Source organism: Anabrus simplex, chromosome 3 (assembly GCF_040414725.1).
Source record: "Anabrus simplex isolate iqAnaSimp1 chromosome 3, ASM4041472v1, whole genome shotgun sequence".
NCBI lineage: Eukaryota > Metazoa > Arthropoda > Insecta > Orthoptera > Tettigoniidae > Anabrus > Anabrus simplex.
Window position 1 is genome coordinate 467,407,195 of NC_090267.1, and position 27,464 is coordinate 467,434,658.

Below are 27,464 nucleotides of genomic sequence, written 5' to 3' on the forward strand. Positions count from 1 at the left end.
TTTGGTGAATTTAATTTGGGGATCTAGAGTGTTAAGCTTGTCTAGTATAGTTTGTGCTTCAGTGGATCTATTATCTAAAACTACGAAGACATCGTCAACAAATCTGCACCAAAAATATATATTATCTATTTCTTTGATTGACGTGTGTTCTAAGTTATCTATATATATTTCTGCTAATATTCCGGAGGCAGGAGACCCCATAGGTAGGCCTTGTTGCTGATAAATGGTATCGTGAAATCTGAAATAGTTATTGTTTATGGCGAATTCAAGTAAGTTTATGAATTCGTTTATTTCTAAGGTGCTCAAGTTGCTATTGTTTTTTAGGTTAGATTCTATTATTTTGATTGTTTGTTTAACAGGAATGTTAGGGTACATATTTATTATGTCAAATGAAGCAAGGGTATGGTGTTGTTCGATCTTTAACTCTTTGGTTCTGTTGCAGAAATCTATTGAGTTTAGTATTGTTTTGTTTGCTAAAAATGTATAGTGCTTTTTTAAAAATTTTTGGATAAACTGCGATAATTTGTAGGTTGGACTGGCTCTATAGTTTATAATTGGTCTCATAGGTACGTCTTCTTTATGTATTTTTGGGTAGGCTTTCGCAGTCGGTAATTGGGGGTTCATTGTTATGAGTTTAGCAGATTCAGTTTCAGTGAGAAGAAAGTGTGTGTTTTTAAGTAAAATTTTTAAATTCCTTTGTATGTTGTTGGTTGGATCTCAGCGTTTAATAGAAAAAGTATTGTCTTGGAAACATTTTTTAGTCTTTGTTATGTATTCATTTTTATCCATAATGACCGTAGTGTTGCCTTTGTCGGCCTTCGTTACTAGTAGATTGTTCTGTTTTATTTTATTTTTAAGTTTAAGTTCGATCTATTGGTGGTATTCATGTTTGGGTTATTATTGTGGATGCTATTGATGTATTGCGGGATCTTTCTACTGATTTCGTGTCTTACTTCGTCTCGTATGTCATATGGGATCTTTTGTAAAGCAAGTTCTGTTTCGGTAATGGTAGTCATTATATTCTGGTAGGATGATGCATTACCCCAGTTGTGTTTGGGTCCCCTGTTCAATATATCCGTTTCTACATCATCAAATACGGTTTGCGTAAGATTTTTTTTTTTTTGCGTGAGATTTTTTTTTTCCAGAGAAAAAATAGAAGACTTAGCCATAAAGAAACAAAACACACTAAACAAAAAACTGGAAACACTGAAACAACAACAAAGCAAACCAAAGCCACTAACCATAATCCAAAACAAAGATCCCTCTCTTCCTAACAAGGATTCCCAACATAAATTCCATCCGCCTATAAAAAATCTTACGCAAACCGTATTTGACGACGTAGAAACGGATATATTGAACAGGGGACCCAAACACAACTGGGGTAATGCATCATCCTACCAGAATATAATAACTACCATTACCGAAACAGAACTTGCTTTACAAAAGATCCCATATGACATACGAGACGAAGTAAGACACGAAATCAGTAGAAAGATCCCGCAATACATCAATAGCATCCACAATAATAACCCAAACATGAATACCACCAATAGATCGAACTTAAACAAACTTAAAAATAAAATAAAACAGAACAATCTACTAGTAACGAAGGCCGACAAAGGCAACACTACGGTCATTATGGATAAAAATGAATACATAACAAAGACTAAAATATGTTTCCAAGACAATACTTTTTCTATTAAACGCCGAGATCCAACCAACAACATACAAAGGAATTTAAAAATTTTACTTAAAAACACACACTTTCTTCTCACCGAAACTGAATCTGCTAAACTCATAACAATGAACCCCCAATTACCGACTGCGAAAGCCTACCCAAAAATACATAAAGAAGACGTACCTATGAGACCAATTATAAACTATAGAGCCAGTCCAACCTACAAATTATCGCAGTTTATCCAAAAAAATTTAAAAAAGCACTATACATTTTTAGCAAACAAAACAATACTAAACTCAATAGATTTCTGCAACAGAACCAAAAAGCTAAAGATCGAACAACACCATACCCTTGCTTCATTTGACATAATAAATATGTACCCTAACATTCCTGTTAAACAAACAATCAAAATAATAGAATCTAACCTAAAAAACAATAGCAACTTGAGCACCTTAGAAATAAACGAATTCATAAACTTACTTGAATTCGCCATAAACAATAACTATTTCAGATTTCACGATACCATTTATCAGCAACAAGGCCTACCTATGGGGTCTCCTGCCTCCGGAATATTAGCACAAATATATATAGATAACTTAGAACACACGTCAATCAAAGAAATAGATAATATATATTTTTGGTGCAGATTTGTTGACGATGTCTTCGTAGTTTTAGATAATAGATCCACTGACGCACAAACTATACTAGACAAGCTTAACACTCTAGATCCCCAAATTAAATTCACCAAAGAAACCGAAAATAACCGTACACTAAATTACCTAGACTTAACAATAACCAGACACGACAACCACTTATCTTACAAGATCTACAGGAAACCCACATACACCTCTAATACCATAAAAAATGACTCCATTCATCCCAATACACAAAAAAGAGCAGCCTATTATAGTATGATTTATAGAGCCTTTAACATCCCAATGACAACAGAAGACCAAAATAATGAATTGAAGTTAATCCACGACATAGCTAAACACAACGGATACAGCAAAGAAATGGTCAACAAAATCATTCACAAAATAAAATCACAACCTAAAACTAAATTAGCAAAAACAGCCAAACCCAAAAAAGACTATGCCCTATTTACCTTTAACAACACCCACATATATACTATAACTAATATTTTCAAGAAGCACAACATAAACAGTATTCAAAACCACACACAATAGTACCAACATTATACATAACACTAAAACAGTCAATAATAACAATAAATACAACCAATCAGGTGTCTACCGTATCAAATGTAACAACTGTGACATAAGTTACATAGGACGTACAGGCAGAAACTTCACCATCCGCTACAATGAACATATAAATGCAGAAAAACATAACCATTTCTCATCAATAGGCCAACATGTAGAAGAATCCAAGCATAGTTTCACAAACATCAATAACGACATGACGATACTAAATATAAACTCCAAGGGCCCCCTGCTCAACATAACCGAAGATTTCTACATTTCTTTAGACCAATACGCCAACCCCAATCATAACATTAATGATATTAATGAAAAAACCAGCATCATTTTTGACAAAGCCATTCCGACATTAAAGAATGATTACCTCAAAATAGTAAACACACGCTCTAACAAACCAACGAATCACAAGCCTGACCCCGCCCCTACTTCTCCAACGGCCACTCCTTCTTCCCCTCCATAGCTAATATGAGCCCCAGACGCACCCGCAGTAGAACACAACAAGCCTTCAAACACATCGGCACAAGACCTCCACAACAATTATAGTAAGTACTCTTTCCATACACACACTAGGCATTCCTTCATACACACACTACCGGCATACTTATATCACCTTATCTTTACAGACTACAAGAACAAACATAGACGAGAGAGGTGTTGCCACCGACTACTTCTAAATACAAGCTCGAGACCTGCTGTTTGCTATATTGAAACTTGCCATAGTATATCACAAGTTGGGATATATAACATAACAAAATTTCTTCATGACAAAGGCCCATATCAATAAGACGTACACCAGTTTCAGAATGTTCTCGAAGATTACCTTACGCAACTAAAATTCAACATAACTTAGAAGCAAAGGAACTGCACAGAGGACAGAAGAATGGAATCTATATAGCATGAATTGAAAATTTTAACAAGTGTCTACCTATACGTACCATTTTTATGTGTTGAAACTTTTTAAATGTTATATATTTTGGCCTGTGTGTTTTTAATATGTTTTACATACTCATGTTCTATTTGTAACTTTTTACCCTGACTACTGACATTTTAATTATATGCTATTGTATACATTTCCATCCCCCATTAGACATCCAGATGCCTAATACAATAACAACTTGTGTATTGTCTAATGGCTAAAACAAAACATGTACTAGCTGATGATGGCCGTTAAAGGGCCGAAACCGGTACTAGCTTAATCTATTAAAATAAATTGTGTATTGAATGGTGGAAAAACACATTTCTTATCTATACTTTGTATCTGTCAATACGGAAAATGAAATTTATAAATAATAATCTTTATGTGTGTTCGAGAAACTTATATTTTGTTTCTTATTCACTATGAGTTAAAACAGAAGACACTTTGCGTTTTTAAGGGCCGATGACCTTAAAACAGCAATCTTCATAATCATCATCATCATCATTAACACGTATAAAAATTAAAAAAATGCTTGTTATATATTCATCACTACGAAATAGGAAAAAATTCAATCTAATTAGTTATTTCATTCCCACACCTTGTAGAGGGGTGGGTGGGCCGTCAGCTATATGTGTAACTCTTGGGCCATGGAGTAAGGAAGTTGAGTTGTGAGGATGAAATAATTCAAGTTGGACGTATGTCTTGTACATACAATAAATTGAATTGAACATGTTAGTAAATACCTGACCGCGCATAGAGATAACCGCAGCAACAACACGGACCCCAGAGGAGGCCCGCAGAACACTCTACCCAGTACAGAGACCCCCCAAACACCCCGTTTATTGAGTAAATTTTCATGGTACCATGTTGACATAGTACAATGTTGACATACATACCTGGGTAAATAAACAGACAGAAGTGGTTGGCCTTGAACTTGCTGTGCCGAGTGAGACGAGTTCTTAGTCCAGATATGTGAACAAAACAAGCACTGAGGTCATTGACCATGCTACACTCTTAAAGGCTACAGAGCAGATTAAAGGCGATGTATCACAAGGCCAATTTTAAACATGTAACAGAACGTAAGATGTACCTGTGACACATGAGAAACGAAATGCAACCCGGGCTGGGGAAACAAACACAGATCTTGCAGCACTGTCTTGAAGCACAGGACAGAAACATAGATGTACACCGGCACACGACACAAAAGGTGAATTAAAGACGGAAAAAGTATTGTCACATGAAGCTAAAGAGAAGTTGCAAATAAACGAAATGAACTAAATCTAAATAATAATAATATAAAAATAACAATAATATTAATAACAAAACATCAAATATGAATAACAAGTATACAACTTAAAAAGAGCGTAAAAAGAGGAATAAGACGAAAGTATAAACAAGTGAATAATAATAATAATAATAATAATAATAATAATAATAATAATAATAATAATAATAATAATAATAATAATCAGACAAGGAAAAAGAGTAATAAGAAGTAGTTCAATATGAGTAGTAGCAATAATAATAAGACTGAAAAATAATAATAATACCGGTAATGTTATTTGCTTTACGTCCCACTAACTACTCGTACTGTTTCTGGAGGCGCTGTAATTTAGTCCCGCAGGAGTTCTTTTTACGTGTCAGTAAATCTACCGACACAAGGTTGACGTATTTGAGCACCTTCGAATGCCACTGGACTGACCCAAGATTGAGCCTGCTAAGTTGGAACCAAGAAACCAGTGCTTTAAACGTCTGTGCAACTCAGACTGGCCACTTTTATTTTGATAAATTTATTGAGCACTGCAATGGCAGCAGTAAGTTATGCTTTATTTCACCACTACACATATGCTTTTCGTTTGCAAGCACGAAATAATAATGTAATTTTTTACGTCCCAGTAACTACTTTGACGGGTTTTGGAGACGCCGAGGTGCCGGGATGTTGTACCATAGGACTTTTTTAATGCAAGTAAATCTACGGACACGAAACTGGCGTATTTCAGCACCTTCAAATACCCCCGAATTGAGCCTCCATCGAACCTGCCAAGATGGGATCAGAATACCAGCGCTCTATTGTCCGAGGTACTCAGCCCGGCATTAGAGCTTGGAATACGTTGGTCGTGCGGTTAGGGGCGCGAAATTGTGAACTTTCATTGGGGAGATACTGGGTTCGAACTCCACTGTCGACAGCCCTGAAGATGGTTCTCCGTGGTTTCCCATTTTCACATCAGGAAAATTCTGGAGCTGAACCTTTATTAAGGCCACGAACGCTTCCTTCTCACTTCTACCCCTTTTCTGTCCCATCGTCGCCATAAGACCTATCTGTGTCTGTGCGACGTGAAACCAATTTTGAAAATCATCATAATTAGGACATTATACAACTGTCGAAATCCATAGTTATAAACGATGAGAAGTATTTTTTGGGCAGACATTATTGGCGAGTAGTCAATAATAATAATAATAATAATAATAATAATAATGATGATAATGATAATAATAATGATAATAATGGTATTTGCGTTATGTTTATGGTTTTCGGAGATGATGAGGTGCCGGAATTTAGTCCCGCAGGTTTTCTATTTACGTGCCACTAAATCTACCGGCACAAGTGTGACGTATTTGAGCACATTCAAATATCACCGGACTGGGCCAGGTTTGAACCTGTGAGGTTGGATTCAAAAGGCCAGCACCTCAACCGTCTGAGCCACACAGCCCGGCAGGAAACACGAAATGTGTTATTTATTTGTATAATATGTCCATTATTCGTTTGGAGTAAAACGTTGGCTGTGCTTGCCTAATTCAATTCAATCCCTTGCTTGCTTTCGTTGGCGTAAAGACACAGGTTTTCAGGTCATTTCCAGACTCACTAGACCACGGGGCTGACGACCACAGATATCCCAATCCCCTAAATGACGTAACAGCAAATGAACCAGTATTAACGCTGACAATTCAATACAGCTCCAGGGTGCGAAACCGATAACTAGGGTTGTCTGACGCCCCTAAGACGGAAACTAAATACTAACAACAACAAAACCAGTCTGGTGAGAATGTAACGTAACATGGTGTACACTGGTAGCAGCCTTCAGCTGTTATCGTAGTCCAGTTGCTTGTAAACATAAAACGAGTTTGGCAAGTATATTGCGTAACATCTCATGGCATTGCAAAGGTAGCGTTCAGCTGTTACAGTAGTACATTTGCTCTGAAACGTAAGCAGAAACCAGTTTGGCACGGATGGCGCGTGACTTGCCTGTTATCAATGGAAAGCTATTCATTCACAGAACAAGGCATACTACTTATTCTAAAAACATCGTATCCCTTTGCTCTCAAAAATAACTTCCACGGATTACTAAAAGTTTGATATATATATATATAGTGGTTCGTCACATCGTTCTCTATTGCTACAAGAAATATCTGCACGTATACACCTAACACCCTGTATATGCAAGTATTGAATGAGTGGTTATAAATAAAAGAATTTTATAATTTGAATATATCATCTTCAATATGGTTTTAATATGATATTAATTACATGTAACTTGAAATTTCTTCCGTTAATTGCAGACTTACGCTAAATCGAGGACACGCAAAATTGGGATTATACTGCAATTTGCTTTTGATCCAGTCAGCGTACTGGCCTTCATTTCTGAGGACCCTGGGTTCTATTCCCACCTGAGCGAAGGATTTTAACAGTGTATAGTTAATTCCTCTGACTTGGGGACTGGGTGTGATGTTAGTCTTAATGCATTTCTCTTCATCTTACAGGGTAGATTTCTCACTTGAAAATAAAATTGGGAAGCTTTCAGAGTCCTATTAAGTATTTCCTGGTTTATTATTATCCTTTGAAATGATACCTCCAAGGTATTTGAAGTTATAAACAGATTGTAACAGAGTTCCTTCTAGAATAACGTTTGAATCTCTGCCTTTCCTGTTGATTGACATTTCAACAGCTTTTGATTTACTGATGCTTAGTCCATATTCTTTAAACTTGCCAAAGATTTAGTTTCTCCTGTACTTCGGCTTAATTTTCTCCCCAGACCAGTACATCATCTGAAAATATTAGTGTGTTGGGCTCTTTGCAATGTACTTTATTTCAGCACATCAGGTGCTAGCCCCAATAAATCAAGAAAAAGGCCAAGAAGAAGAAGAGGTGGAGTAGGAGTAGTAGTAGTTGTTTATCAAGGCGTACTGGCCTTTGGTCACAGGGGTCCTGGGTTCGATCAGGGTCGGGATTTTTAACCATTATTGGTTAATTTCGCTGCCACGGGGACTGGGTGTGTGTATTGTTTTCATCATTTCATTCTCATCACGACGCGCAGGTCGCCTACGGGTGTCAAATCAAAAGACCTGCACCTAGCGAGCCGAACATGTCCTCTGACACTCCCAGCACTGTCATACGCAATTTCATTTTTCCAAGACTTTCACTTCTCTTATACAGTTTTATATTTACATGAGTTATATTGTCACGTATACTATGTAACTTAGTAGTTAATAACAATTTGCAGATTAAATACAATGCCTTTCTAATTTTCATTCAAGTTAATGTGCCTCATATTGATCTTTTCTTTTCTAGGATGGATATTGTCATATTGATAATGTCACATTAACTGCAAAGATCACTGGATATGTGAATGTAACTTCAGGGGATCCAGATGCTCTGAAATTAGCTGTAAGCAAGCATGGCCCAATTTCAGTTGCTATTGATGCCTCTCACAAGACCTTCTCCTTTTATGCCAATGGTATCTACTATGATCCAGAATGTGGTAAGTATAAGGAACAGTATCTTGGTGTACTGTGCTACTGGTACCCTTTATTACAAGAAGTATTGTCATAAAATATGATGGAATTGTGTGGAAATGTTATTTATCTCTTACCAAGACAAGGTTTTGTTATTTTGTCTTGTCATTGCTAGAATCTGGGAATGCAGATCACTTGGTTGTTGAAGTAGAAGAGGATTACTAATTCCTGACAGCTTTAATTTGTTACGAAGCTTATCTTCAACCCTATTTAGCTTCTGCTATTAACATATTGCTGACCGGATGCTTGAGCTTGTCCCATACCCTCTGGACCAGACATTTTTCTACCGAGCATATTAGAGTGCACATGATTATAAAAATCTACATAAATATTAAACTAGTCAAGATTTACGCGAGCGCTCCATCTTATTACCTGAACCGGCAGAAAGAAAGCTGGCGTTTCGAAACTAAATCAAACAATAAAAGAAGGCCGTGAATAAAAGTGGCAGATGTACGTCTACGATTTATTCTACTCGATGTGCAAGTCCGAAATAGTTCAATATATGGTCGAAAGATGACGCCAGGAGACCGAAAATTATGTTGTGAATTCAGCAGATTTCTCAGGCCCCATCACCCATGTGTTAATGTGACTCCAAACATTTTCATGATTTTCATCTAATTTTCTATAGAATAAGCTCTAAAACCATCTCTTTGGAACGGAATTGGTATATCTCCACTTCATTGGTTTTAAGATAATAGTATATAGTCACTAAAAAAAAAAAATGAGTGTACGTTATTGAGTATGTTGAGTATGTTCCTCGCATCCAATATTTTTTTAGACTTTTTAACGGTTCAAATCCCGTTACAAGGTGATATCTGTATTATTATTATTATTATTATTATTATTATTATTATTATTATTATTATTATGTCCGTATTGTTATTTTATCTGTGAGATTACTATTATTATATTATCATTCTTATTCAATTCGATTCTACAATGCTTGCAAGTATGAAGAATGAGATTTCCACCTAATCAATACTTTATTACAAAATGTTTGAAGTTATCTACATTGAAACAGTACCGGTTTCGACCTGTAAAAAGGTCATCATCAGCTGTTGGTGAACCTGCTTAATAGCGATAGTACGTAAAACATTACTAAAACTAATTTAACAAGGATGCCTTATTCTAATATAATATTACTTAAGATATATACATATGGTACAATATGGGGCTTAGACTCATCCCGAGATTCCAGCACGAATCTCACGGTCCTCTTACTCGCGGTATGATTGCCGTACTACAATGCGACAGGCGCTATACTTAATGCTATTTGCACTGCTATCAAGAGGGATGAAAATAAGAGAATTTCGTTAAATTAACTTTGCTGTACAAATTATGTACATTCTGAAGTAGTACAGTACAGAGTACTGCAATGTACTGTGTAGGTAAGTAAAGCACGCAAGAGAGAAACCGTTATTTACATATCCTTTTGCTGTGGCAGGAAACCGTTTCGTTTATCTCGAGCATCAACTTCACGTTGCAATATCTCGGGATGTAATTGACCTAATGCGATGAAACAAACGCCATTACTTATGTGATTTTTCATGTTAACGATTGTGCATGAAATAATACAAGGTATCCGTTTAAAAAAACGTAAGTTGATGTTGAAAATACTATTTTCCTACGTTATTGACTGGCTCATAGTATTTACTTTAATTAGCCCCTTCCCTACCTTCATGCCTGTGAAAGTCATTTTTCAATATATCTTGTTCCAGATATATCTGCGGTTTAAGTGGGCCGCAAGTTTATCATTCTTCCTTTGAATATTACTTGGGAATAAAGGATAGGAGATTAATTTCTAAACCTATTCACACCCCTAATCACGAAGTTGATGTAGTGGCAATGAGTGTACCTAAAATTAAAGTTGTAGTAAATAAAAACTTAGCAGGAGGGGAATTTGCTGGCTGTCTACAGTCTGTGATTAACCCCTTGACACCAAACTCCATAAGTTGTATAGACCTCCTTTTCTTCACATGCTGCCGACCTCTATGCGTGGTATGAACCCCTGTAGACCTAATTTCATTTTGTTCTGGCTTCTAAAGTTTTAAAGTTGAGATGGAAATGGTTTATCTTTGAAGGTGATTGATAGGGACCTGAAAAAATCGCATTTGCGATAAATGCGAATTTTTGAATCTTGTACTGAATCCAAGCCTACGGTAATTCTTTTTTTGCTAGGTGCTTTACGTCGCGCCGACACGGATAGGTCTTATGGCGACGATGACGGTAATTCTAATGTGAAATAAAATCACTTTTACACATAAATAGAAGTGCGACAAAATGCGAATTGTGACCCAGAATGCGAAATTAGTATTAATATGCGATTTTGGTGCGAATTCTGTGAAAATGTACTATTTTACTGGCAAAAACAACATATTTCGGCAAAATTGCCAGAAATACTCAAAATATGATGCATAAATGTTTCGACTGTTCCAATCGATGACGAAAAATAGCCGGTCGGTTGCTGCTTGCTGACTTTAATCGATATTTACAATGGGAATAGCAAGGGGAATAAGATCTGTATCGATTATTATCGAAAAGTAAATCGAATGTCATGGAAATAACGAGATAGACACAGCGTTGATTTTCTGTTCAAAATTTAAACTAGTGAAGAGTAGAAAGTCGAGCGATTGTTTAGGTTATGGGGCGCGTGACAGAAACTGCGCACGGAAGGGCTAAGCAATATGCAAAGAATTGTTTATATGCCACAGATTCAGCGAGAGTGTTTTGCAAGTATTGTAATTGTCGAGTTGGGTGGGAAAAAAAAGGACAACATTGTGAAACATGTTAAGTCTGAAAAACACGTGGGTAAGCGACGCGATAACGAAAGTTCAACCCCTGCTGCTAGTACGTCTCAAAGAAAGCAATCTTCTGTGCTTACACAGTTACATTAGTTGTAAAAGACGAAAACTTTCCAGAGATAACTTCTCGAAACGCACAGTTGAAGTATTGGCCAAAGCAAATATACCTCTGGAAAAGCTGGAAAGCAAAGAGCTAAGAGCCTGGATTACTGAGTTTTCAAATGAAGAGCTGCCATGTGTGAGAACTCTACGTGAAGTAATTATTTATTTATTTTTTTTCCTATTTGCTTTACGTTGCACCGACACAGGTAGGTTTTATGGCGACGATGGAATAGGAAAGGCCTAAGAATTGGAAAGAAGCGGCCGTGGCCTTAATTAAGGTACAGCCCCGGCATTTACCTGGTGTGAAAATGGGAAACCACGGAAAACCATCTTCAGGGTTGCCGACAGTGGGGCTCAAACCAAGGCCGCACTAGATAGACAGGCCACAAGGCTCGGACCGTGACGTCACGCGAGTGGCTGGCGTTCAGCATGGCAGTGTAGGGCCCGCTCTCACTTTCACCATGATATTGTTCATGTATTCAAGCTTAATGATAAAATTGAACACTCCTTCAATTGTGGCTTTACTTAGGCTTGTATACTACACGAGTTTTATGCGGGGAGAAAACTGGCAGGGCAATATATGTACATTTCTTTGCGTAAAATTATGCTGACATCTGTCACTCGTAACTCAACACGGTATCTTGTAAAAGATCAGAACGCGTAATACGTATACAAAAAGTTTTATTCTTACTAGGAAAATGCATGATGACAATTCACAACAATAGTCTGAAACCTTTCTTAGAAATTAAGCTGCAATTTAAAACTTACCTAACAATTCCTAAGGTTTCAGTTTATACATTTTTATTTTCCTGAGGATTTCTTCTTCTCAGCCATGAGTTTGTCTACGGTAACTTTTCTATTGTTATTCAATAATATATTACAAAAGATTTATATACATTTGTCAACGAAATGTTTAAAACTATTTATTTAATCACTGCATGTTTAAACATGTCTTCGTTTTCCAGAACATTGTTGACAAGCGAAATCAGAATTTTCCTCTGAGAATCCTCATGTAAAAACATTAGTGTACAGGTTTACATTTTGTAGCTCTAAAAGTGTCTGGTACAACACCTTTTGGTCCAGGGCAGGAGCAAGCCAAGGTTGCACTAGATAGACTCAGATAGACATTTTTTTGTCTGACTCAGAGTTGTCAAAGTCAGGATAAGTTGTCAGCTTGATTAAGCCAGTTATTTATTAAGATTTTAAATAAATGACCAGTATCAAACAACTTTTTGTGTGTGTGTTTCGTCAAATGGATTTTGAAAAGTGGTTTGTAAATTGCTTTTGCGCAGCTTTTCAAACATTTTCCTACTAACACTGTTATTATTAGAAATTATGCATGCTACCTTATAAGCTATAGGCCTATCTGTTAATACTTTAAAGACTTGCAAAGTTAGTTCTAAGAAATGTCACGTTAGGTTCTCACATGGAAACAAATCAACAACGTCTTTACTTTTTTTTTTTTTTTGCTAGGGGCTTTACGTCGCACCGACACAGATAGGTCTTATGGCGACGATGGGATAGGAAAGGCCTAGGAGTTGGAAGGAAGCGGCCGTGGCCTTAATTAAGGTACAGCCCCAGCATTTGCCTGGTGTGAAAATGGGAAACCACGGAAAACCATCTTCAGGGCTGCCGATAGTGGGATTCGAACCTACTATCTCCCGGATGCAAGCTCTCAGCCGCGCGCCTCTACGCGCACGGCCAACTCGCCCGGTCGTCTTTACTTTTCTTAAACTGGATGACAACATAAAAGTTTGTGCAGTTGTAGCTAATGTAGTGTTATTTTCTCCGCTTTTACTACTAAAAGCAACTACCTCTACCTTTCCTACTAGCGGGCGATCTGGCCGTGCGGCTGTGAACGTGCATCGGGAGATAGTGGGTTCGAATCCCACTGTCGGCAGCCCTGAAGATGGTTTTCCGTAGTTTCCCATTTTCACACCAGGCAAATGTTGGGGCTGTACCTTAATTAAGGCCACGGCCGCTTCCTTCCAGCTGTTAGGCCTCTCCTATCCCGTCGTTGCCATAAGACCTATCTGTGTCGGTGCGACGTAAAGCCACTAACAAAAACAAAAATAAAACCTTTCGTCCTTTATAGTTCAGCTCACGTGTTATGTAGACTCCATCCAACAAGTTACAAAATATTTCATGCTCCTTTAACAATTTTAGTTTCTTTTTCAAGTAATTCCAATGTGAATCATCAATACCCGAATTTCCCGTGCCTAGTTTTGCAGTAAAAGACTGTGAATAACCGGGTGAGGCATTGTAAGAAACGTTGACTGTCTTATCTTCTTTTACGCCCCAGGATATGCGAAAAATATTGAAGTGAACATGTTATTAGAATACAGGAGTAAAATACTTTCTTTGCAAAGGCTATATTTAACTGTTCCTTACAAAATTATAATTTATCAGTAATGATACACTCATCAACTTCAATTTCATCGATTATTTTGTGTACAGATTCTATTTTGTCGTGGACAGTCACTTTTGAGTTACAAGCAGGTCTAAACAGGAAGTTACAAATACTTTTCTAATTTGACCATTTTAATATCTTGCCCCCGTCACCTAATGCACGTATATCAGGATTATCACTCATGAAAATATCATGTTTAATGGATTTAAAATCAAGAGCCTCGTTTAATGTTAAGGAAGTGCCAATTTTCGGAATATTTTCCTCAGTCATATACATTCTGAAAATACAGACTTTGGCTGTTAAAGTTGACGGAGGGGCCGATGACCTTCGATGTTAGGCCCCTTAAAACAACAAGCATCATCATCATCATCATCAAAGTTGACGGAAACTTTGTCCAAATCTAATTTGCGTTTAATACTGAAATTACCCTGAACGTCATCGAAGTCCTTGATCCTGTCATATTTTTCCTCAGCTTTCTTTCTTTTCTTCCTCTTCCCGTTTTTCAACTTCTTCTTGTCTTTGAATAGGATTTTTGCTCGGTGTTGGAAGATTTTTAGACAGATAGGCAGGCACATTTTCAAACTTGGGAATAGCATCGTTTGAGAGTTTTAAATGGTTAGGTTTTACAGTTAAGAGACTCATCAGGTCTTTTAACAGAATCGTCCCTAATTACGAAACTTCGTCGAAGTGTTTTATGCACACAACTGAGCTTGCTGAAGGGATGAATTCTGTTCGATGGATGGCTATGATCCACTTTTGTTTCCGAAACAAGCCAGTAGGAAATTTAAACACTGAAATATTAGGCTGTTTTGAACTATAGTTGATTCTACAACCAGGTGTACAATACGACGTGGCCTTAATTCACAATGTTCACACGCGTTTAAATCATTCAACACCATCGATAGCCTCACTGCTACGAGGTTCAGATCAGCCTACAAGTCACTGGCGAGGAGTGAAGCGGCTGGCGGCTCGTGTGACGTAGCGCCCGAAGTGGAGGGGGAGCCTTATGGCCTGTATATCTAGTTGGCCTTGCTCAAACCCACTATCTTCCGATTACTGGATACTGGCCACACTTAAGCGACTGCAGCTATCGAGCTCGGTATGAAGTAGTACATTTACCGGTTAGGTTTCAGTTTCATTGCTCGGGTACGGTTTAGGTATTACGACATCGAAACCACGCGCAAAATTGAAGGATATCGAATTTGAATGCGATTTCCCTGTCGAAATATCTTACCCGCACCCAACTGATCCAGTAATTTCAAATTATTTTGTTATAATTTGAGGTCTTTCTTCCTTTCTAGAAGTTGCATCTGACCACCAGAAAAGAACAGCAGAGGCTCTAATGGGGAAGAACATCAACATACTCTGTGATGAAACTACAGATATAATGGGCCGTTGTGTTTTTATCATCATAATCCAAGTCCCAGCCGGATCAAAGAGAGAGCTGCACGTTGTTTCTGTGAACTATCTCAATGCATGAAATGCTACAATTTGCTCTCGTGCTGTTTTAGAAGCCCTGCGCAGTTATAGTGTACCATATGATGCAGTTAAAGTGTTTGTTAGTGACAGTGCCCCGTACATGACCCGGTGTTATGAAACATTAAGTGTGGCCATAGGGGATCATTTAATGCATGTACAGTGCTGGGCACATAAGATCAGCTTGGTTGGGAATAGTTGGGTCGCAGTGATGACCAATTTAAATCATGTGGTTGCGATGGTAAAGTCTGCATTTTTGAACACAAGAAAGCAAAAACATAATTATTTACAATTCTTGACATAACAGTATGGTACTTCAAAGGAAGCAAAGCTTCTTCCTGCACCTGTCATAACCTGATGGAATAGCTGGTTTCAGGCTGCCTTCTATTCGAGTGCTTACTTTACTGATGTTGTTACATTTTTCAAGATGTCTGACATGAAAGACATCAACAACTGTGGTATTAAGTACCTGACTGATCTGAGTGACCGAGAAGTGAATAGGCTTCTCTCCCACATGTTTTTTGTCAAAGATTATGCAGCTGAATTGGTAGACCACCTCACTGAACTTGAAGGGTCTCTGTATCCTACCTCTCATCTACCTTATCCCAAACTGCATAACCTTGACACCAGTTTCACCTTCATTTGTGAGAGGAATTTTTCTGCGGCAACTAATGATGCTTTAATTAAGCTCACTCCTCAACATCAGGATGCATGTAGAGACACATATGTCAAAGCTGCTCATTCTTCACAGTGCAAGCTAGCCACATTGAAAGCTAAAGACACCAGCCATAAGCATTTAGTGTCAATTTCACAAGCTTTGTATCCAAAATATATAATTTTTAATAACAACTGATAAATAAGATGAGCTTGAGAAATTGTTTGGAGTAACAGATCTCTCATGAAACGATATCTGGTGTGGTTACTGTTCTCTGAAACATGCAATTCAAACCCAGATGAAAGAAAGTGAAAAATGTGATGTCAAGCTTGCATTAACTGCAGTTCAGAGTTCAGCATATTTGCTCAGTTCTGTCTTGAGTTGTTGTGGACCAAACGAACAATGTAGATAGCCAGCGCGTGTTGTCTCATTACAACACAGTGGTTAAAGAGAGACGGTGCAATTTGAAAAAAAAAAAAAAAAAAAAAAGCAATGCCGAAGTACTGATAATGCTTTAGTTTGATCGATGCATTTGTATTGTGTGTGAACGAAGGACCATAATTTCACTTCATAAACTTGCAATCTTTAAAATTAAAAATACCATGCGGTTATTTTAACTTTGTAAATAGATGCTAATTTTGGAAAACATAGATGCTAATTTTGAAACAAATAGATGCTAATTTTTCAGGTCCCTAGTGATTGATGATCTCTGCCTTCCTTGTATGTATGAATTGGCTCAAATCAGTGTTTCTTTTTTTTCTTTCTAAATAGTTTGAAATAGCCTCTTTGCACTTGAGAGCATACAGACTTAAATTTCTGCTGCATTCTAGCAGATGTACGTATCATTATACAATATTTCCTTACGTAGATTGACAGTATAAATGGCCATCTTTTCAATGATATGCATATTGACACCTGGTGAGGATTCCTATAATTCTTTCAACGCCTTGAAACCTCTTACAACTCGTAATTACTTGACTCGCTCTCAGTTTGAAATACGATATTGCATAATGCAGAAGCATGGCATGGTGCGGTTTGAATGAAAGAGAAGTAATTTTCAATCAATCAGACACCACCACCACACCAGACTGAACTTATTGAAGTGAAAGTGGGTGCATAACATAACATAACTAAATTTTAATTCTATTCTGTATATCATTTATTATGGAATAACATCAGGAATGAGAGCACATACTGCGCACGACCAAGTAACGGACGACAAAACGTGCCAAAAGTCCACGCCCTCTTTCTCATGAACTAATTGTTCCATTAACCTGGGATTTATGCTAAATAAATCTTTTAGGTATTGTTTCCTATTTCTTTCACCCTGTTCCTGGGGCAACAATCACCCTAGTTTTCAATGCCTTGTGAAACAATCCATGCAAATACAAGAATGCCACTTCTGTGTAAAATTTGGAAGGTCTCTTCTCCATTAATAGACCATAACGTAAATATAAAGTCAATTGATGTAAACTACATTCTTTTGGCTCTTTGCTGTACACATTTGAAAATAATCTGACCTCAACTGTTGTAAGAGTGAATTCTTCAGGAGATCTCTGCATTTTTTTAGTGCTCGCACCTGAATCGCCTCTGTCCGCTGGGTAAAGTGGTACTCAAATGTTCCCCTTTGCTGAAGGGTTAAATGTCCACCATGAAACTTAATAAAATGTTGCACTTTTACTGGATTCCTTCCAGTAATTATTTGGAATGATCCATACCTGGTTTAATTACTCTAAATGGAATTTTTTAAATTGTTGAGGTGGAAAGAAGGGTGAAGATGATCAGGAAAAGGAATGAATCGTGCATTTTTCATAAATAAAAAGAACATTTTACAGAACTGTTCTCAAAGTTAGCTGTCATGTAGATCAAGCAAAGGAAAGTGATGTACTCTAAATTTGAAGAAATATTAACAAGATTTTGGTTATAGTGGCTACAATTGTGCTCAATTTTAATTCTTTACTATACATCATTTATTATAGTGAGTAAACCAATGAAAATTGATTGGTATGTTTTACTAATTTTCTTCGAGATGAAATCCTACATTTAAAAGTACATACTTGTGGCAGGGAGACACACAAGTATCATGTTACTATAGAATCATCAGTGAGGAGAGAGAAAAAAGGTAAATTCAGATTTTTTCCAGTGTGGGAATGGTTAGTAAACATCACTTTTTAAATTTCATTTAGATTCAATTTCCATGTGCAATTTCTTTGTACTGTATGAACCTTACCCATGCACAGATTTATTTAGTACTTTCTCTCAATCTTTTGTACTAGACATACAAATATGAATTTGTATACTTTGTCATAGTATGCAACCCACAATTTTGGAAAGTATAAAATCTTGCTAATAAATGGTGTATAACTTTTATACCAGGTTTATACACCGTTTATGTGCAATTTGTTACTAATAAACCATGAATAAGCCTCCTGTGTATACACCTGTTATAGTTATTCACTGAATTGCTTATACAGATCAGGACCCTTGTATAAGCGTTGTATAGCAGCGAGTGACAAAAAAGAAAAGTGAAATGTATATTTTAGTGGTTTTTACTGTCTGAAGTAATATAATCGTGGTAAAATATCAGACTTATCCATTAAGCACACATTAAAAGAATGGAAAAATAACAATGATCTCCATGATATTTTTAACACAGAAGGCAGAGAACATTTAGAGGTTATGGAGGATGGATATGTTCATAAAATCCAACACTTTAAGAGATGGAGTAACCTATTTCTCCTAGATGACCCTCAGTGCATCTTTTTTCAAGGGGGGAGTGGGAAAATGACTATATTTGCAGGAAAGCGTTAAATGCAAGTGACAAAAAATAAGAGGAAAGCAAAATAATAAAATACGGGGACTGTATTTGGACATTTTAGTCATATAAATATAATAATATAACAGTAATAATGGCGTGTGGCCTCCGAAGCCGGGTGCAGGTCTTGCGAGTTGTCGTGCGATAAGACGATCTACGCGCTTATGAAAATGCGGCCCTACCTAAGATGAATCCTAATGCGTAAGTCGGCATACACTCACAGCCCCCGGACTAATCGGAATTGACCAAGGAAATTTAAAATCGCCAACTTGATCAAGACCCCTTAAACCGAAGGCCAACATGCACTATCCATTTAGCCATGCAGCCGAACATGCTCATACTATATGTACATAACGGTATCAAAATACTGCAACTATGATATACGCGATGAAAGTAAAAAGCGTTATTTTTACACTGTTTCGTTTCACTTTTCTTTACCTCTCGTAATAACTGAAAACTTTTAAGGTCAGTTCTCTTATTGCAAATTAATGATATTCATGGATATTAAGGCAATAACCTGTAATTTGGTAAATATTTCCTTAGACCCTTCGCGAACGATAGGTTAGAGATCCCACATGGTGCGGCTCGGACGATGTCACAGAAGTTAGAAATTAAATTTTGCGCATCTTGGACAATGTCACAGCAGGCTCTGCGAGGCTGCCAACTGAAGTTTCAATACCAGGCTTGTAAAAAGGACATTTGGGCAGGGGACAACAAAGTGGTCAACAGGCCTCTAGCATCCCACACACTCCACAAGGTATAACCCTGTGACTAATTAAAACGTATCTGGCGCACACAGTGAGTATTTTAAACTGCATGATTTTTCTCATATTCAATTAATGTAGCAGCCCTAGCCAGCCAATAGCAACAGAGAAAATGGTGGCAAATTTAAGTTTTACAGTGCCTCTGTTTTAATTCTTGCAAAAAAAAGATACTTCTATGGTTCGGTTAGTGAGTCAAGAAGTGTTGGCACCAGGCGGGCTCGTAGTGAGGTTGCACGTGAATAACTTGCGCACAGCACTCCAGCCTAAAAGATTCTTGCTCAAGACTAGCAACTCTGAATTGCTCGTACATTCTTGCGTAACTACACAACGGACATGAGTGCGGATTGACGTTAGTAATTATTATCAGTGACATAATTATTGCTAGTTAGAATAATATATGGCTGAAATATGTGTATTACTGTTCTGTTCTTGTTTATTCAAACAATCTGTTTGTACTACACCGTGGGTTTTACGGAAGATTTTGCTCCTAAATAACCAGCAAAAATGATCATAAAGGCGGTGAACGTGAGAAATTCATCAGTGAACTGTAGGAAGAGATTCCTACGGCTTGGAATGAGTGTATACGTGCAGTGTAGTAATGTAATGCGTATACCATGTTTATTAGTAAGAAAAATATTCAACACTTTTAAGGGATTTATTCAGTGTATAACTATAAAAGTGTTAAACAATTGTATACAGATTTTTTGATAGTAAAACTGTAAATAAATAAATAAATAAATAAATAAATAAATAGAGGTTAAACTATGTAATACCTACTTGCTTATTTTTGTCCATCAGAGCATCATAATAAACAAATGGGTTATTGATGAATGTTGTTTAAATTAGTATGTATGCATGCATGTGTGTATGAATTATTATTATTAACTTTATTGGCCAATGGACCACTTGAGTCTTCCATGTACACTTTTTCTTTGAAGGTTGTTCTGTTTGATTCTTCTCATCTGCCCAGTACTTCTTCATTCATTCTGATCACAGTGTTCTTAATTCATCTGAAATCTCTACAGGCCCTCTGTGCATCATTTCAGTTGAAAATTTGTGATTCTTAAGAAGGGTGGTAATTTTATTCTTGTTCTCTGCATCTGTAATTTAGAGTCCAACTGTTTGTAGATCCTCTTGCATTTCTCTGATCCAGTGCTCTCCTGTCTTCGTTCCCAGATTTCTCATCACTAGTTGTTGTGAAATCCTGTTTTCTGGCAATCGTAAGATGTGAAAGAAATAAGAGATTCTTTTCTTCATCGTGCTGGTAACTGGGTCAATCTCCCGATAGACGGTTTCATTGGGGAGGATTCTCCAGATTCCGTCAACCTGGTACTTTTTATTTATGCAAGTTCTAATAATTCTTCTTTCAGTTTTGAGGAGCTGATAAGTTCTTTCATTTTTAATTTGGAACAAGGTTTTGCAAGCTTAAGTGGCTTTAGGCAAAGTTACAGTTTTGTAGTGTTGGATCTTAGTGTCTATTGACAAGCATTTTTTGTTATAAGTTGACCAGGTTAGAAATTGTACTTTTTTCATTTTGTTGGTTCTATTTATCCATGTTGCTTTCTCACTAAAGTTGTGCATAATGATTTCTTCAGGGTATTTAAATTGTGGGACTATGTTAATTTTTTATCATTTATGATGACTTTGCTTATGTCAATGGGTTTCATTGGCATGATCTCAGTTTTCTTAAAGGATATTTGTAATCCTATTGTTAATGCAATTTTCTGGAGACTGGTGATCTGAGCACAGACTTTTTCCATGTCCAGGGCTAAAAGAGCTAAATCATCTGGAAACCCTAGGCAGTTTGTTCTTATTGAGGTTTTTGCTCCAATTTTTATTTTAGGTGTGTTTTTTGCCAAATTTTCATTATGTAATCTAGAGCCACATTGAAGAGCAATGGGGATAGTCCGTCACCTTGTCTGAGGCCTGTATTTATTGTAAAAGCATTTCACAGTTCTCCCTTTAACTTTACCTTTTATGTTGGTTAAATTATTATTGTTACAATTTAAAAAATGAAACTTTCCTTTGTGTTTTTTGTGTGTGTATAAACTGAGGGTGTAATTCAGGATGTACACAGGTGTAAATGATGCCTTTTTTACTGTCAGCTGTAGTACAGAACTAATGTATTGAAACAGAATGAGGAATGCTGATAAAGGCATACATCGAGATGGGGCAGGTATGATTAAAAGTAATGAGAAGTTTGAACTACACTATAGTTTAATTTTAATTCTAGTAAGCGTTGATGTATTGTTGTGTAAACTGCTCTGTATATTGTATGCTTGTCTCTTACTTCCTCCAGGTTGCATCCAAACAAGGTTGTTGATTGTAATTTTTTTGCGTAGGTAATAAGCCAGAGCAGTTGGATCATGCTGTCCTGGTTGTTGGCTATGGAAATATGAACGGGAAACCTTATTGGTTAGTGAAGAACTCGTGGTCAAACTACTGGGGCAATGATGGCTATGTGCTTATGTCTGCTAAAGATAACAACTGTGGAGTTGCTACAGACCCAACTTATGTCATTATGTAGTTCCTGATCAGACCTTTTAAATTTGACTTTTAGAATTACCTAATATGTTACTGTTAAGAGTTGTTTGTTTAGTTCTGTTTTACTGGGAGAACATTTGTATGTAATGATTCTGTTCTGTAGATCTGTAGAGGTATTAAAATGAGAGAAGTAACTTAGCTTGTTGGGATTTTTTTTATTGCAAAGTACTTACAAATAGACGACCAACAGGCAAAGTTACTTCTCCTTGGCTCTCCACTTGTGATAAAATGAGATATTGGTGCATATTTTATTAGCTGTGATTTTTTTATAAGAAAGAGATTTCAATGAAAACTTCTCATGATAGATAGAAGAGTGGTACTTTCGTACCGAGGGGGTGTTTAGGAAACTAAAGAAGCATAGAAAAAATTACGTGAAGTGATACCTTAAGTAGCAGAAATCCTTCCTTTATGCTTGCCAGCAATCAACCAACCTGCCCGTACGAGTATTTTTGCTGCTGCTGCTGCTGCTACTACTACTACTACTACTACTACTACTACTACTACTACTACTACTACTACTACTCCAGGGAGCCCGTGGGTTAAGCCGTGGATCTTTGACCTCCATCCATGTCTCGCACCTCCCTGGAGACACAAGATGTGCATTGCTTCTGGAGACTCCTTGGATCTTTGTTCTGATCCACTTTGATGTTTTATATAGGCATTCACGCATGGACAATGGACTCGCTGCACTTGAAGGCATTTTACAGTATACCTAACTGCTAGGTTTCATCGATGCTGCCCCTAATCTGGAGAAGAGATTCTGCCTCCATTTCTTCCCCTGAGGGTCAGCAGCCAACTAAACGAGCTGCTCCACCCGAGGTGGGTTCTTTCCCGCTGCCCCAACACTGGCTGGCCCATAGCAGGTAACTGTGGACAGACAGGTAGAAGCATTAAAATTAAGGCTGTAAATGTACAAAATGCAACCATTTTCTGGTTCTGAAGAAGACAAGTTTCCTATTGTCTCTGATAAAGCTCACATTGCGTATGGCCACAGGGCATCCACATCCCATGAAAATAAGAAAACTGCCAAGTTTGAAAGTGTCGTGGTGTGTGCTGGATGCAAATGCTCTATCTTGGATGTGATTACCTTAAGTACGAAGGAAGTGACCTTCACTGACTTTTTAATTAAGCAATTTATTCATTGTTGACTGTGTGGCAGAGATCTCGAAGTGAAAGTTTCTAGAATTAAATTACTTTTCTCGTGCTGGAAACATTGATGGTGTGCTCCCAGGGTATACTAGAGGCCTGTACACCACTTTGTGGCAGCTAACGTGGAAGCTTATGCTCCCAGATCCTGATTGATTGTTGTGCAAATCTGGGACTGTCAATCTCCAGATGTAACAAACACAGACCAATAGTCTTGCCATGCTAGTTATACAGTGTTCTGCACCAGACACATACTGTCCGTACGGCAATATAAAGTGTTTCATTGTCCATTAATTCAAGTTTTGTCCCTCTCGAACATACAATGCACTGTTGTGTTGTTGCTTAATGCACCGATGTTGGCAAGCCTGTTTAGTGGTTTGTAATATTGGATCTCAACCTCTCTTTCCCATCCTGGAAGTTTTACAGATAGAAGGAATGCTGAAGTCAACTAAGCAGACTATGAATTTGTTGATTGTTTACTTTTATTAATATAAACCAAGCCACTCTTTTGTCCTATCAAAATATTTCATTGTTTTCTATAGGAGATATTAATAGTATTGTCTACTGTGTTCTGTATGATTGCATAATATTCAGCTTCTTTTGCTCTCTGTATCTTAATGAAATAAAGTTAATTTTTTAAATGTAGGATTTGTTACATATATGTTAAGAACCTTGTTCAAGGATCTTTGGTTTTGAAAAAATAAATGGATTAATGTGAAATGGGCTAGTCAATTTGTCTGTTAAATCCTACAGCTATACTCATAGAATTCTAAAAAGAGACAAATCAGAAACTTCCGCTTAACAGGCACACCGCATACTGTTCCTTTCTTGTTACAGAACAGTTTATTATATGCAACGCCAGGCAGAGTGGCTTGGAAAGTTGATGTGCTGGCCTTTTGACCCCAACCTGGCAGGTTCAATCCTAGCTCAGTCCAGTGGTATTTGAAGGTGCTCAAATACATCGACCTCATGTCGGTAGATATACTGTCACATAAAATCTCCCCCGGGTCTAAATTCCGGCACCTCACCATCTCCGAAAACATTTTAATTAACTTATATACTAGCCAGGATTTCTTTTCAGAGAGGGTCCAAAATAGAGTATTATTGGTTGGCTTGTTGGTAGTTCTCAAAGATTCGATATGTTCGACTTTCCTAGTTACTGGCCTTATTGATAACGAAATCGGAAAGTTAAATGTATTGCCAACATCTGAGTTTAATGTAGAAAGAAGGAAAAAAGGAGGGAAAAAATAGACATACAAACATAATAAATCATTATGTGCATCATGTAGAATTCTCATATTTATATACTGCAAACATTGGGACATTTATCAAATGTATGTTGGTGTTATACATAAGGTAAATGAGGTAAATTATAGGTCTAATAAGGTAAATTATAAATCTAATTTGAAAAATACGTACCTTACACAAGCAGTCTCCTGTTACCTCTTGTCGGCCGAGATCTTGAGAACATTGTGACCACGTTACGTGACCACATTACATAGCGAGCAGCGTGTCGTTGGCCAACTGGTAGACGGAGCTGAATATTGTTTATGCCAAGTATGCAAATAGCAAACCACGCGCCTTCTTCATTCCTTAAATATTTGTCAACGAGCAACTACGGCGTTCATTTCTTTCATTCCTACCAAGGTCTACTTTGACGCAGTATAACATAATTACAAAGGATATACATTCTGGCATTGTATGCACTGGTAAGTGCAGAAGTACAGAAAATGACTGTTACTGTATGTACACATACCTGGATACTAGACGCATGCATTATTCAAACTTGAGACGAGGCAAGATGTGTCTTGCAGCATATGCAACTACCATTACGCATGAGTGGTATGTGTGATCTAAAATGCTTGAGTTTGTTCCAGTTCTTTCGACAGGTAGGTGTACATCGTTATCAGACCCCCACATTCAGTATCATATGACCACCGCTTGTGTTTACCGATATTTTGGTGACAAAGGAAATAATTCCTTACAATGTTATAGAGAATTTGCATCATAATTAGGTACTTTGGTATATGACGGTGCAATGTGTAATTGTCTAGTTGTATGCGACAACTTGAAGACTATGTCCAGAATGCAACGTAGTCGTGGATGTCTGTTATTTTGAAGACATGTCACATAGCACAGCCCGCTGTGTTGTTTCTTCAAACAAAGTAAAATACGCCTTCAGATATACTTCTGGATGATCCACACATATCAGTGTAGAGGAATCGTCACAGAACACCTCCGGCCTGGTCTGTACCACAAGAAGTCGCCCTTAAAATCCAAAGAAAGTATTTATTAATCCACCTGTTCAATACTTTTTGTCCACTTACAATCACATACAATCATTTATCACATTTGTAACCACATATAAGTGGACAAAAAATGTTGAATAGGTGGATTAATAAATACTTTCTTTGGATTTTAAGTTATAAAGACTTTCAATACGGATAAAACATGAGATTTATGACATGTAATAGGTTACCCTGTCAACGATTGCGAGGTATCCAGGTAGGTGTACATCCTGCCTACAGTTATTAACAAATTATACAGGTTATTCAGCTAAGAAGTCCACCTCTAACTCGTGAACAGTTTAGGATACTGACATTCTGTTTTTACTTTCGTTAATGGTATTAAGGAGCTTATAGTTCAACATGCAGTGCTTTCCTAGGCATTTGACAAAATTCATCGTTACATGTTTCCATATGAACTGCTGATGATATACTGTCAAGCTTACACTTGTAGTTAATGGGACGTTGCACAGCTCGCAGCACACAAGAATCTGTCTTGAGAGCATTGCCCATCATCCGTATCGAAGGAATTAGAGAAAACTCGGGCATTTTAGTTTACACGTTCCACTCGTGTGTAATGGTGATTGCATGTGTAGCAAAGCACATCTTTCCCCGTCTCAAGTTCAAATAATGCATGCCTCTAGTATCCAAGAAGGTGTACATCCTATCTACAGTTATTCACAAATTATGCAGGGTTTTTCAGCTAAGATGTCCTCAAATAAGTCGTGAACTTTTTAAGATACTGACATTCCGTTTTCACTTTCGTTAGTGGAATTAGGGGGATTCATAGTTGAACTTGCAGTACTTTTCAAAGCTTTTGACAAAATTTATTGGCTTACCCGTTTCCATATGAGAACGTTATTTCACACAATAACTGCTGATGATATACGGTAGAAGTCCGCTATAGCGAATATGGCAAATAACATGAACCCCATTACGACAGTTTTTGTCTGTCCCTTCAAAATTGCTATATTAAACTGTGTATTATCCTTCGGTTATAACGAGAGCCCTTTCTCTGACGCATCCGTTATTACGAGCGATTAAGAATGCCCATTTTTTTCAGTTACAGGATCCTATATTTATGCACCACAGTGATTATGTTGCATGCAATCGATCATCGTTGGTATCGTTTCCTCTCTATGTCCATTAGCGAGCAATATCGTCAAAATTCGAAGGTGGTGTCGGAGTCGATAAGTAATACCCGTTGACTGCTTTTCCGGAAAGAAAATTTGAAATGAAAGAGAACATGTTTTCGTAATAAATACGTTAATATTGTCTCCGATAGCAGTTGTTAACTCGTTAAAAATAAAGGCTGAATAACCGATCGCTTAATTTTAATGCTAAATACTGCAATTAAGTAAGAATGGGATACACCTCAAGATATGGCAGAGTGCATAATTGATTTCAGAGGTTAGTTTATATTTTCTCACGTCTGGAAAAAAAAATTCGAAAAGGCTATTATCATGTACCGTAAATTTATAGCGAGCAGGTTATCATTTCTCTACTGGCGTTTGAAGTATTGTTTTCATCATACATATAGTACTGTTAAGTAGTGATGGGCAGTCTGAGACTAGGTCTCGGGATTTCTCGAGATTTCTCGAGACCAGCGCAGGCACTATTTCTCGCGAGAAATTTCGAGAGATCACGAGAGCGTTGTCCCCGCATTGTGCGGCGGGCAGCGTGTCGTAGACCTACAGGTAGTCTGAGCTGAATGTTGTTTGTGCCGAGTATGCGAATAGCCAACCATTTAACTGCATAAGGCGGTTGATTAATGCTCGTTTCTCTCAAACAGAAGACAGAAATTTCTTCTCCCAATCGTTCTTTCACCTGGCATATGTGATGACTTTCATTGAGCTGTCTG

The 27,464-nt window shown here is 37.3% G+C and overlaps 1 protein-coding gene across 1 annotated transcript in view; it reads left to right on the forward strand.

The window, feature by feature from the left end:
• Positions 1 to 24,038, forward strand: part of CtsK1 (C1 family peptidase 26-29-p) — a 141,261-nt gene extending 117,223 nt beyond the window's left edge. Inside the window, exons 10-11 of the mRNA XM_067143587.2 lie at positions 8,382 to 8,571; positions 21,971 to 24,038. Of these exons, the coding sequence (XP_066999688.1) occupies positions 8,382 to 8,571; positions 21,971 to 22,155 (375 nt within the window). The 3' untranslated portion in view covers positions 22,156 to 24,038. The remainder of the gene's footprint in view (positions 1 to 8,381; positions 8,572 to 21,970) is intronic.
• The last annotated feature ends 3,426 nt before the right edge of the window (positions 24,039 to 27,464 follow it).